The 13,469-nt window shown below is 34.9% G+C and overlaps 1 protein-coding gene across 11 annotated transcripts in view; it reads left to right on the forward strand.

The window, feature by feature from the left end:
* Positions 1-13,469, forward strand: part of MCF2L (MCF.2 cell line derived transforming sequence like) — a 247,192-nt gene that overhangs the window by 38,812 nt on the left and 194,911 nt on the right. Inside the window, exon 1 of one of the 11 annotated variants that reach the window (XM_031958743.1) lies at positions 9,001-9,796. The exons of the other annotated variants lie outside the window; for them this stretch is intronic. Within the exon in view, the coding sequence (XP_031814603.1) occupies positions 9,787-9,796 (10 nt within the window). The 5' untranslated portion in view covers positions 9,001-9,786. Of the gene's footprint in view, positions 1-9,000; positions 9,797-13,469 lie in introns of those variants that run through there. 11 annotated transcript variants of the gene reach the window in all.

A 13,469-nucleotide genomic window follows, 5' to 3' on the forward strand; every position in this document is an offset into this window, starting at 1 on the left:
ATGAAAATGTATTTTATTCATTTTTTTTTTTTTTAGCAGTCATCTCACCTTGCAAAGAGGATACCAAAATGGCGAGCATGGTTTTATACCTATGTCTATAAATATGTCTATTTGAGAGGATGACAAGAAGAAAGATTTCATGAAAAACTTAGCCCAAGGACTCTAATCAAAATCATCATCTCTATTGATATGCAGTGACTTTATTACAAACGTGGACCCTGGGGAAGAGCATTGCAAACTTTTTTAGAACAGGTTTTAGAATTAAGAAATGAAATGTGTACAACTCTTGGAATAGTCAGATAGGTAAATCATAAAAACTTCCCTTGAAAAGAAAATCAGAAGTTGTGGAATGTGGGCAGTTTTGAATAGCATCATGAAAATATGATCAACTTAAGATAAAATATCCATGTAACATTGATCAATTCCATGTTACTCTCATTAGGTTGCTTCTAGCAAGGGTTCTTATCTTTATTTGTATGATGCATCCCTTTGTCTTTTAAAGCCTGCGGACACATTCTGAGAATAACAATTTGTTGCCTTTCATTATCTATGAACTTAAATTCCACTGGCAAGATAAGATGCCTCTGATGGCTGAAGTGGTTTCTGAGTTCTTTTGGCTTCCTCATTTTAGAGGCTACCTTAAGAAATGGAGATAGAATTCACGTTTTCACTTCTATTTTTAATGCTGCTATAATCTCATATATTGTCTTTTTATCTTTATTCCATCTCTGCTGCTTAGCACTTATGTGACCTTAAGCCACTTAACCCTTGTAGACCTCAGTTTTCTCTTGTACAAATTGGGAAATTATACTAGATGGTCTGCAGTCCCTTCCACATCTAAATCCCTGATCCTCCCTCTTCTAGAGTCATGGCTAGAATGGGTAGTCTGTGAACTTAGATAGACAAAGTTTATATCTTTATTTTCATTCATCTTTGGCTGAAGTCTTTGTCTTTGGCTACAGTTTGTCTTTAACTCCTAATGCCTCCCATAGTATATAGTACTCTTAATAAATTTTTGTTTAATTCAATCATATATAGATGAAATTAAGACAGTAGGCATGAAATGAAAGAGATCTGATGGCTTTTTAGTAGCAAGCTGTTTTCATTGGTGATCTTAATGAAATAATCACATATATAATCTCTCTCCCTCTCCTTCCTTTTCCTCTCTTGTTTCCTTCCCTTCTTCTCCCTGTCCCTCCCTGTCCCGGCCCTTGTCCCTTCTTCCTCTTCTCCCTCTCCCTATATCTGTCCCTCTTACCCTCCTTCTCTCTCTCTCTCTTCCTCTGTGTGTAATATATATATATATATATATATATATATATATACACCCATATACATATAAACATACACATATATATGTACCATATATGTATATATACTATATATCACTATGTATCATTATACAGCCTGGATGTCTTAATTGAATTGAATGAATAGTTTAAAAACACACATTTTACATACTGATTTTTAGAAAAACACTAGTTGAGTTTAGAACATGGATAAATGTTTGCATATACATGTATGTATTTATGTGTATATATCTATTTACACACATATATGTATATATTAGGTATACGTATGATTTAATCTGGATATATAAATGCATACAGATCTGGATATTTTGGAGTGGTGATACAGGTGGACATAAAAGACGTAGACCCATCGTTGAATAGGAGGAAGCATGCCATCTGGAGGGCATTTGTGAAACTTCACACACTTTCAGTGATTTCTAACTGCACCCTTTCAATCCCACCCCAGAAGCCCATCTCTTTCACACCATTGCTCTCTGCCTAAAAATCATGAAACGCTATTACCTCCAAGAACTCAGAATGACAAGGAATTCCAAGGACAATGGGAAAAGCTACAATGGATTGAGACGTGTTACCAACAGTGACTTACATGGGAGATATGTGACAAAACAAATTCAGGATTTAAATTAAATACTGCAAAAGGTGGGGGGGCATCTACAATCTACAGTTATGTAGCATGAGAGATGATAGGTATATACCCAGATTATAACCCCAAGATATTGGAAAAATCAAAGAAAAAAGCTTGCAGTATAGTGAGTGATTCTTCAATATTGTTTGTCTTTCATTCCTGAATAGGACCAATGGCATCAGGAAGGTGCTGTCTTGATTTGCAACAGATTCATTTTTAAGTGAGGGATGATTGTGTCAAATCAGTCTCTCACTCTCCTCCAAAGCCACCTGAGACCAGTGGCAAGATATAGATCAGGATGACTGGAGATGGCCCTTGCTCTTCTCTGTAGAATTTATGGAAAGAGGTGATGATGATAATAAATATCGAATATTTATATTTGTAAGATGTTTTTATATTTTTTTTCTCACAACAATGCTGTGAAGTAGGTGCTATGATATCTCCATTTTATAGGTGAGAAATTTGAGGATGAGAGGCTCACATAGTAAATGTGTGAGACAAGAATCATATCCAGGTCTTCTGGACTCCATGGGCAGCATTCTATCCATGATACCACCACACTAATCTTTAAATTTCTATCGATTCAGTTATCTGTACTGATGATTCCAAGATCTATATATCCAGCCCTAATTTCACAATTCCATATCACCAGTTATCTGTTGGATATTTCTATCTAAATATTTCGATCTAGATCTCAAACTTGATGTGTCCAAAGCAGAATTCATCTTTACTCCAACTCCTCCCTCTTCCATGTAGCTATTTTAAAATTAGTTTTTAAAAAAGTATTTTAAAAAATATTCCATATTATTATTGGGATTAGCAACATTCTCTCATTTACTCATGTATGCAATCTTGGTATCTGTCATCCTCAATTCCTTAATCTCACCCACCTACTATATCTAATCAATTGCCAAATCTTTTCATTTCTCCCTCCATAACATTTTTTTAATATATTTCTTTTACTCTAGCAGCTGTAACCATGTTTTAGGCTCTTGTACCTCTTTCTGAAGCTTATCATATAGCATTTTTATTGGAATCCATGCCCAAAATTTGTCTCTACTCAAATCCATCCTGCAAATTTCTGTGAAAATGATCCAGTATAATGACAATATCTAACAATATCACCTTTTTGTACAATAAATCCCTGTGACTTTTTATTACTTAGAACATCAAGTATAAGCTTCCCATTTAGCACTTAAAGCTCTTCATAATCTATGCCATTGCTATATTGTCTCTTCTCATACATATTTTTTCCTTTATGTATGCTACAATTCAACTATATTGGCCCACTGGGATTTCGTCTACACAGCGTTTCCTCACTTATCTTTAGGTCTTTGCCTGTCTGGCTTCCAGACCTAGAATGCTTTCTCTTCCCCACATCCTATTAGAATTCATGATTTCCTTCAAGGTTTAATTCAAATATCACCTTCTACAGGATACCCCTTTTCTCCAGCTCTTAGAGTTTTCACCTTTACCTTCTATCAACTTTTTATGTATCTTGTCTTGCCTATTTTCCATTAGCATAGAAAATCCTTACGGGAAGGTGGACAGTTAATAATTTGTATCCCCTTTAGTTAACATCGTGTTTGACATGTAGTTAGCACTCAATAAATGTTTCTTAATCTCTTGATCATTTAGAATAAACATCTGATTGGTGAAATAATAACTCTTGTCAATAAAATGAATACTTCATCAAAGTGGCAAAAAAATATCAATATAGTTTTTAATCTTTGGAGACTTCTGAAATATATTTTTAATGGTATTTTATTTTTCCAAATATATGCAAAGATAATTTTCAGCATTCATCTATACAAAACCTTTATATTCCAAATTTTTCTCCCTTTCCTCTTTCCTCTCCCCTCCCTAAGACAACAAGCAATCTGACAGAGGTTAAATGTATACAATTCTTCTAAAAATTCGGAAATATCTTTTAAAGGTATCATTAGCTTTCCATTTAGATAAGTCCTTTTTGAACTTAAATTTTTTTTATATTGGGTCTTCTTATTTTATCCAACCTAGAAGTATATCTGCCATTCTCATTTACTAATCAGCATAGCAATCTTGACATAGTCTTTTTGAGTAACCTGGTGGCCTCTCACTCTCAAAAGCTCATTTTATATTGGTGCTAGACTTATAAAATGTCTAGCAATGTCAAGCAAATAGGAATGGGGCTACTATACTGTATGCACGTTGACTCAAAAAACCCCATTAACATTATGATCTGTTGAATTTTTATTTTGATAAATATTTTTCAACTACATTTTTATCCCAGCTTGGGCAGAAGTGTTGATAGCTATATTGGTCTGTGTGTTTTATGCATTTGGTGTAAAAGATCAATTGACTTCTCTACAACTCATAACTTCCTAACTCATGTTTAGCCCCAGGATCCCCATTATTGGGAATTACAGACAAGACTTCATTTTCCAAGGTTATTCCTGATGTTGAGAATGACTGTGCACATTGACATGTTTTTATGCAGTACTGATCCAACTGATGGGAAATATAAGGTCTCTCTTCAGTGTTTTGGGACACAATGTGAACATTTCTTCTTAGGCAACTCAGGTCCTGGTCCTGCTCCTAACTTCCCATTTCTCCCAGTAGTTAAAATGTTTATTCTGTTCATGTTCTATCATGTCTGATTTTTTGTGATCCCGTTTGGGCTTTTCTTAGCTATTGGATCGATTTACTATTTATTTTTTCTAGCTCATTTTACACATGAGGTAAACAGGGTTGTGACTTGACCAGCTAGAGATCAGATTTGAAATCGGATCTTTCTGACTCCTATAGGCAAAATGGATAGTCTTCCTTGGGAGATAGTATGTGATGTAGAAAATTTTCAGAGCTTACATTGTTATTTATACATGTTTTAGATTTCTAGCTGTTCTCATTGCCTTGGCCCTTGAGCACATTCATTTATAGTAGTATGTTTGATTTCCTGTGGAATACAGATTATGCAGAAAAAAGGACATTGAGTGGGTGATTTTCTTCACAATCAGGTAGAGGAATTTAGAATTGGACATGAACGCCTAGAAGTAAAGCTGCAAGCTGCACTTGCACATCTCAGTGATGGTGTACTTTGGATCATATCAGTTCTGGTTTATGCAAAGTTCCATGAAACAAATCCACTCATCCTTCTTTCTAGGTAATATCTGTTGGTTCTATCAGACTTTTATCCTCTATTTAACCATTGGAATAGAAGAGAAACAAGTAACCCACTCAAGATGTATATTAGACACCATTGCCTGTTTTCTCTTTATTTGAAATAAATATGAAATAAATGAAATAAAAATTCAAAATAAAAATGATCCTTTCCTGAAGGTGATGTGTGAAGTGAAAGTTTCCCTTTTCTAACCATTGAGTTTTTAAAAGAGGTGGAGCTTGGGAGTCGCACCTAATGTAATTCATGGGGTGTGCCAAGCTGAATACACTAATAAAACTCTAGATTGGAACAAAATTACCCTGAATTAAGGTTTGAGCCAAGCTTTTCACAATGAGCTAGATGTTAAGTCTATTTGGAATATCATGTGTCAATAGTCAGGGTGGAGTGCAGAGGATGTTATTCTTTGAAAGAAAGATTAATTACTGTTGTAGTGTATGGTTTTCATTATTGGAGGAAAAGAAAGTGAAAAAAGTCAGCTGGTCCCACATGCAAATTGAGAGAGCAAAGTTCAGCTGTAAATGAACTAATATGTAACCCATGATAGGCTAATGTGATTCTGGAGTAATTGTGTTCCTCTTGTGATCCTGAGTCATGGAAGAAAGGAATATTATAAGAATTTCAGTTGCAGAGATGAAAAGATACTTCTTTTACACTGAATGGTGTTCATACTTGCTTTCAGCAGTTAAAGGTGAGTCTTTTTGTAAAATAATTTTTATGAAAATTGTCAAACCTGTGCAAGTCTCATATTGAAGTGTTTTTGCATTGCCCAGGTTCCAGATGTAGATGTGGTGTCCCTTTCTAAGTGACTTGATGTCTGCAGAAAGAATAATAAACATTTTGAGATATTTATTGCTTTCATTGGTTGAAGATTCTTCTGGAAATCACTGGTAATTTGCTCTCCAGAATTTTGACTAGATCAGAATTTGGTAATAGTTACCCTAAATTCTCAAGGTACCTTTAGCTCTTATCATTAGTACAGGAAAGTGCATCATCCCCCTTCCTACAGATATTGATTTCACTAGTGGTCTCAGGCATCAGAAAATAGTCACCTATTTCAGGCAGCACCAAACTTCCTATAAATGACTTAGAGAATTAATTTATGCCAAAGAAAAATGATACATTAATGTTCAGATTTATTTTGAAAATTATAAGTTATGTTATGATGGATATTTCTTCTAGGAAAAAAAAGGGGTGTTTTGTTTTATGAAAGGATTTCCTGTAGGAATTAAATTTCAGGTGGCCCACAGTTCACATGTCAGTCAATCAGTGTACCAGCATTTATAGGTACCTGCTATGTGTCCATGCTCTGTGCTAAAAGCTAGAGATATAAAGGCAGGCAAAAAAATGGTCACTTTGATTCTGAAAGACCTTGGAGTTTAATGAGTCCTATCTGTCCTCAAAGTACAGCTTGCACAGATTTTTAGGGGAAAAAAATGTGTTTTTAATTTGCCAGCACACATGAACCACTTGTGTTTAACCACTGATCCACCATAACCTCTCTCTCTATAAATGCTACCAGTTGTCATATCAGCAGATATTTCAGCATACTGGAAAGAGCACTGGCTCTGGAATGACAGGACTTGGATTCAAATTCTGCCTCTAATTCTGATTGCCTTTATGACTTTGAGTTTCTTTGGGTCTCAATTTCCTCATCTTCCAAGTGAAAAGTTGGACTAGATTGCCTCTGAAGTGTTTTATAACTGTAGATTGATGAAATTAGTGATTCCAACTGAGACTGAATGGATAAATTCTATAATTAAATTTATGCAAATATGCACATACATGGTTTTATGTTTTGCCCTATTGAAAATTTGGATATACCTGTTTTTAAAAGAATGCTTTGTGCATTTAGAATACAATTAAATTTATGAAAACATTATCTATATACTATTTTTTGGCAAAAATTAATTGTTTAAAGCATGGTTCACTTGGAGAGGAGCTAAATAATGATCCCTTTTAAGGAGGGATTTTCTTCCAACTATTTGGGTAAGAATAGTCCCCAAGGAAATCATGAGCATCCTTTTATTAATAGAATCAGACTTGTGTAGATGGCATTTTTGGTGCTGTCCATTTGGTATTTCTTTCTTTCTTTTTTCTCAATAGTATTTTATTTTTCCAAATACATATATCATAGTTTTCAACATTGATTTTTGTAAGACTATTTTCCAAAATTTTCTCCTTCCCTCCCTTCCCTCCTCCCTCTTTCCCAACACAGCAAGCAATCTGATAATAGCTTAAATATGTTTAATCCTCATTTGATATCTTTCATAATCAATACGAGTGAATTTCTGGATGCTGAATTTTGAAAACATAAATAAAAGTGGGAAATTTGATGTTTAATTAGTGTTTTCTTTTACATCAAGGAGATCAAAAGGAATAGTTCAATGTTGTTTTAATAAATTATTGTAAACATACTGTAGGCTGATGGAAAAAAATGTTTATTTGTATCTAGCCTACACATAACTCATTTTTTGCTAGTTTTCTTGCTGATAAATGAAGGACACTTGTTTATTATTCTGATTTCACATGTGAAGAGGTTGTTGGCTTTTAGCTGTGATTTGGTCTGTGATTCTGAGGTCCTTTCCAGCTAAAGTAGCCTGCATCTGCTAGGAGGCATGGATTGAATATTCATTCCTATACTCCAAAGAAAGAACTAGTGATATAACCAGGAGGAGTTGAGTTTTGTGATACATTTTTTTAAAAGAGCAATCAATTTTATTCTGAGCTGGAGAAAGTTTGGCATGGATCCCCTGTTTTGCCATTACATGTACTGGGCTAGTAAATATAAGGGAAAATAAATTATTACCTAGCTTTACTGTACAGCTTAAGATACTAATTCCTCTCACTGTGGAGGTACCACTTACATTCTTTTGTCAAAGGGCACTCTGCATGATAGTGTGGGGATGGGGGTGGTATTCTGCAGGAAGCTATGTCTGTTTTATCAGGTCAGACTAAAAATCCAGTCTCTTCATTTTACAAATGAAAAAACTAAAGTCCAGAGAGGTTGTCATTTTTCTAAAAATTTCACATGTTATTACATAAGACATGCTTCAGACTTCAGATTTAATACTCTTTTCACTTCTACTTAAGAAACCTTAACAGTAAAATTTGTATTGTTTTGTTTGGAGTCTGGGTGGACTTGAATTTGAGGCTTCTGTTGACACTGTTCATTCTGACAAGGAAGGAGTTGGTATGTGGGTGGTGACATCCAATCCTGAGTATATCATAACATTGGGGTTATTAAATTGAATGATGGATTTTTTAAAAAGCTTAAATGTTGAAACCATGTGGATGAAATAGGACAAAACAATGCTTTGAATGGCTCGACATGTGAGAGGTCAGAGAGTGGCAGAGTGTATGGGGCAGTACAAAAGACTGAATACAATAAAAAGTGAAAGAATTAGACCAAAAGGCCAGCAGCCCAGCTTGACTGGAGTGGAGGTACTGGTTAAAAGTGCAAGGACAGACTCTAAATGGAGTGACTAAGACGATCTGGTGCCAGCAACAGCAGTGAAAGAGGAAAGACTATTTAGCAGGGGCATAAAATATGGACAAGACATGGGATTGGAATTTAAGAGAATTAAGTGTTGGCTCCATTTTTATCATCAACTGAATCCTTGGGCAATCTGCCTCTTCTCTCTGATTTGGTTTCTCAGTTTATATGAATATTACCTTATTCTGTCTTCTCAGAGTTAATGAAATCATAGCTGTAGAAGTTTGTTTTTTTTTTTAAGGGAAAGAGTGCTTATTTTTTGCTAACTGAAGATGGCATATGTTCTAAATATCATATAGAAAATAGTACATTCAAGGCTACCCATTCCTTCTTGCCCTTTTCTTCTCTCAAAGAAATTAAAAACACACACATGAAACAAATTCACTTCAAATAATTATTTGAAAATTGTATTCATCCATATGAATTTCTGCTTTGGTAGTTTCTTGGGGACAAAATATTTAGAAAATTGTCATCCCAAGGACGTGTATATGGATCCTAAGATATTTTTTTCCTATTTTTGTTCAATCAGTCTTCAAAGAGTAGTAGTAAGAATGTCAAAAACCTACAATGCTTACAGATGGCAATAGGAAAGCTTGGAAATGATCTGTGAAATCGTAGAAAAGGGTAAGGTCCAATTTCATTCTTTGTCTTGCAAGGGTTATTATGGGTATGTGTTGTTTTTGTAATCGTTATGATATGATTTCAAGTTGGTAATGGTGGTAGGATTCTCTGACCAAGGATGGGGTGGTTTGAAAAGAGATCGGTCACAGTGACAGATTCCAATAATATAATCTCTCATTCTAATCATTTTAACTTTTCCCAACATGGAAAAAATATGTAATTAACAACGTATATTCTGTTATTTGGAGTTTATTTTTTCCTTTTTGTTTAATGACAAAAGTTCCCTTTCCTTACCCTCCAATTCCCCCCCACCCCCAAAAAAATTGTTCTCTTTGTTTCCCAGAACAAAAGAGTCACATAAAGAACTGCTACTAGAAAAATGGTCAAAGGCCATTATCTTTTTCTTCCCCTAAGTTAAAAATAGTTGCCTGGTAAAGAATTAAGATTGGGTCAGAGAAGAATAGGGAAATGAAAATAAATACTGCGCTGAGTCTATAAGCCTGGAATTGAGATAGCCTTGTCTTGCAGTTCACAGTCCATGAGAGGTGACTGGTATTCATAGTCTTGTTCTCTGATGATTCAAGGTAAGGAATGAAAGAACAGGAGGCAGTTGATGGATAACTGGACAAAATTTATGCCATTTTTATTTTGCCAAATCATAAATTTTGGGATTACTCACAAAGGGCTAGTTTTTTGTTTTATTTTGTTTTTAATGTTATTGAAGTTTGGTGAGTGGGTATTGTTTGTGGGTTTGTTGTAAATATATTTTTAAAACACCTTTATTTCCCTAAGAGACTGAGAAAAGTTAGAATATAGAGACACAGAATAATTTATTTTTAAAATGAATTTTTTATTCTCTATAAGCATTCTTGCTCATTCATGGAGTTGTTCAGAAGAAAAAATGCAAGGACCTGACAAAGGAATTAAAATACCTGGGTCCTAAACTCATTTCTAACAGTGTAGGGATGTGGTGGGGGCAAGAAGGATACACAGGGCTGTGAAACACAAGGCTGCTTTACCAAGCTTGCTCATTTGTAAAATTAGAACATCTTTCCTCTTTATCTCACAAGTTTCTTATGTGAACACTCACTCTTGATATTTTCTCCAATTGTCCTTGATTTCTCCCTTCTCACAGCTCTGTCTACTAGCTTCTCTGGCTTCCTTTAAGTAACAACTAAAATCCCAATTGAGTGTGGGCCTGGAGTCGGGAAGACTCATCTGAACGCATTTAAGTTCAAATAGGGCCTCAGGTACTTTTTAGCTGTATGACTGTAGTAAGTCATTTAACCCTGTTTGCCTCACTTTCCTCATCTGTAAAATGAACTGGAGGGAATAAAATGGCAAACCATGCTGGTATTTCTGTCAAAAAAAATCCCAATTACGGTCATGAAAAATTGGATATGACTGAACAACAAAATCCTATCATCTTTGGGGAAATCTTTCCCAACCTTTAATTCTAAATACCTTTCTTCTTTTAATTATTTCCTATTTATCCTGTATGCAGCGTGTTCATATATATTTATTTGATTGCTGTCTTCCCCTTTAGACTGAGCTCCATGAGAGTAAGAACTGGTTTTTGCTGCTTTTTATACCTTCAGGGCTCAGCATAGTGTCTGGCACATAGTAGGCACTTTATGAATATTTATTGACTGACAAACCAGTGAATTGGGATAGCATATGAGAGAGGACTTTGAAAACAATAAAGTAATTGAAAAATATTGATAAAGATTTAAACTTCTCTCAATGTACTCGGTAAAATGCAAACTAGCCCAGCATACCTACTTCCAGTGTGAGAGAAGTCTTTATGCTAAACTCTTCAATTCTGAATTCTACCATCAATTCACCAGTAATTTGTGGATGAGTCTGTCACTACAGAGAAAGAACAAGATTGAGCTTGGCAGTAAAAAGTTTTCTGATGACAGAGAAACCGAGTCAAGAAGGAAATGCCAGAAAATGACAATAGGAAAAGAACAAAAAAATTATATTGTAGGAGGAAGTGTATTCAATAGCAATACCCTATACAGGGTGGAGACTCAATATAACAGCTATTTACTGGAAATTGGTCTCTGAGAAAATTGTTTTATGAGTAAAAATAATGAGTAACAGCTGATACACATTATACATACACATATATACATATATGTATATATATATATATATATATATATATATATATATATATATATAATCATATACATTGTTTGCTATATGGGAGAGGCAACTTCCAATTGGACAACTTAACACCATCTCTATTCATTATCTCCTAAATTAACTGCTTTTCACATTAGAAAAAGCTAAATGTTAGGTACCTTAAAATGTAATTTTCACATTCCCCTCCAAAAAAAATAATCAATTCCTCCTTCGCTTATATGGTATATGCAAAGAATCCAAAAGAGAAGCACTATCAAGAACTCAAAATTAAATGTAAACATTCAAAATTCTCTAGTGTTCAGGAGCAGTTTCCTTTGTATGGTTTATGCTTGATCTCCCCCTTGTAATGAGCTGTTTCCATGGGGAAGTAAATGTGAAAACTTGTTTGTATTTTACCACTACCTTGTTACAATGGGAACTTTTCTGGCTTGATGATACCAATCAGAATTCATACAGTCATTAATTTAGAGCTGAAAAGGACTCAGAGGTTACCTAGCCAAATCTCTTCTTTTTACAGATGAGGAAACTGAAATCCAGAATTGTCCAAGGTCACTCAGCAGCAGAATCAAGATTTAAAGTGAGGACCCTATGACTCTCAAGCAACTAAAAACTGTAGAAAGTTTTGTTTTATTTTTCCCCCAATGAGGGGTAGTGGAGATTAGATTTTTATTATTGTGCAGTTATTTTAATCTTATATGATTCTTATTGATACCTTTTGGGGTTTTCTTGGCAAAGATGTTGGAGTGGGTTTTCCATTTCCTTCTCTAGTTTATTTTCCAAATGAAAAAACAGAGGCAAATAATGACTTGTCCAGGATCACATAGCTAGTAAGTGTCTGAGACCAGATTTGAAGTTGGGAAACTGTCTTTCTGATCCCAAGCCCAATGTTCTATCCAATGCACCACTTAGCTGCCTCAAAGATGAGACGAGATGATCTCTTAGATTCTTTGATTCTAGGCATTATATGCAGAGAAACTGATGATTTATTTAAAGTCATATCTCACCATTTCCTTTAAGAGGCTTAGTTTCTCTACAAAGACATAGGGCAAGATTAGTATGTCCATTCTTGTTTTTAAGAATTCTTGGAGCTTAAATGTAAGAACTTAATGGAAACACACTTCAAATATCCATTGTTGCATTTAGTTCCTAAGTCCCAGTTTCAGGTGGGAAAGATTCATTTTAGAACCTATTTTTTTCTGAGTCACTGGAGAGAGAACTGTTCTTTCAAGGTCAAAACAAAAATGGTATTATGCTAACTAAAACCAGCACCAACCCTCACGCTGAACAGTGTTTGCCTCCAGAGGTGAAAAATGATAGGTCACTAAGCTCAGATGAGAAAAGAAGCCCTGGGTTTGAATAATGAAGAAGATTGATTTATGGGTTTGTTGAAAATGTGCTTAAGCAATTGAAATTTTCTTTTCCTTTTCTCTCTTGCTATGAACCCTTTCTTTTCATGGCTGGTACATGGCTTGTAGTTTCACAGAATTGTCAAAGGAATAAGTTACAGACTGAGTCATCTCTATTTCACTCAGTGGAAGAAATGAAACAATACACAAAGCCAAAAGGGACTGGTTTGCTTTCCCTTGTGGTGATCTGAGCTATACTTGGGGCTGACAAACCTGCTGCCTAGGACAGAGCCTTTCACACAGTAGGTTCTTTATAAATGCTAGTTGGAGTGTATTAAGTTCAGAGACTGAAAGGGGAATTCAGTAAATAAGTTCTAAGACTCAGTGAATTCTTAGGATCTGTCATCAGACTGAAACCACCACAAAAGTGTAAATTGTTCTGTAATAAAACAGTTCTTCTTGGAAAATACTTTATCCCTTTCCTGGATTTCTGGCAAGCATCTGAATATAAACAAGGTCTATTCTGAAAAGCTCACTATTTTACCTAATGGAGACAAAGGAAAAACAAGGAAGGATAGGTTAAAGGGAAAGAGAAAGCTAAAAGAATGGGAAAGCTGGATTAGAAGGGCTGCTGGCTCCTGCTCAGAGCAGGTGTCAGAAGATCATATTCCTAGACAACAAGATGAGTGTTTGAGTTGTTGCCAGCTCTCTGAATGGAGAAGGGAATCTGTTACTCTGACCTATTTATTTGGAGGATGGG

This window comes from Sarcophilus harrisii, chromosome 3 (assembly GCF_902635505.1).
Source record: "Sarcophilus harrisii chromosome 3, mSarHar1.11, whole genome shotgun sequence".
Taxonomy (NCBI): Eukaryota; Metazoa; Chordata; class Mammalia; order Dasyuromorphia; family Dasyuridae; genus Sarcophilus; species Sarcophilus harrisii.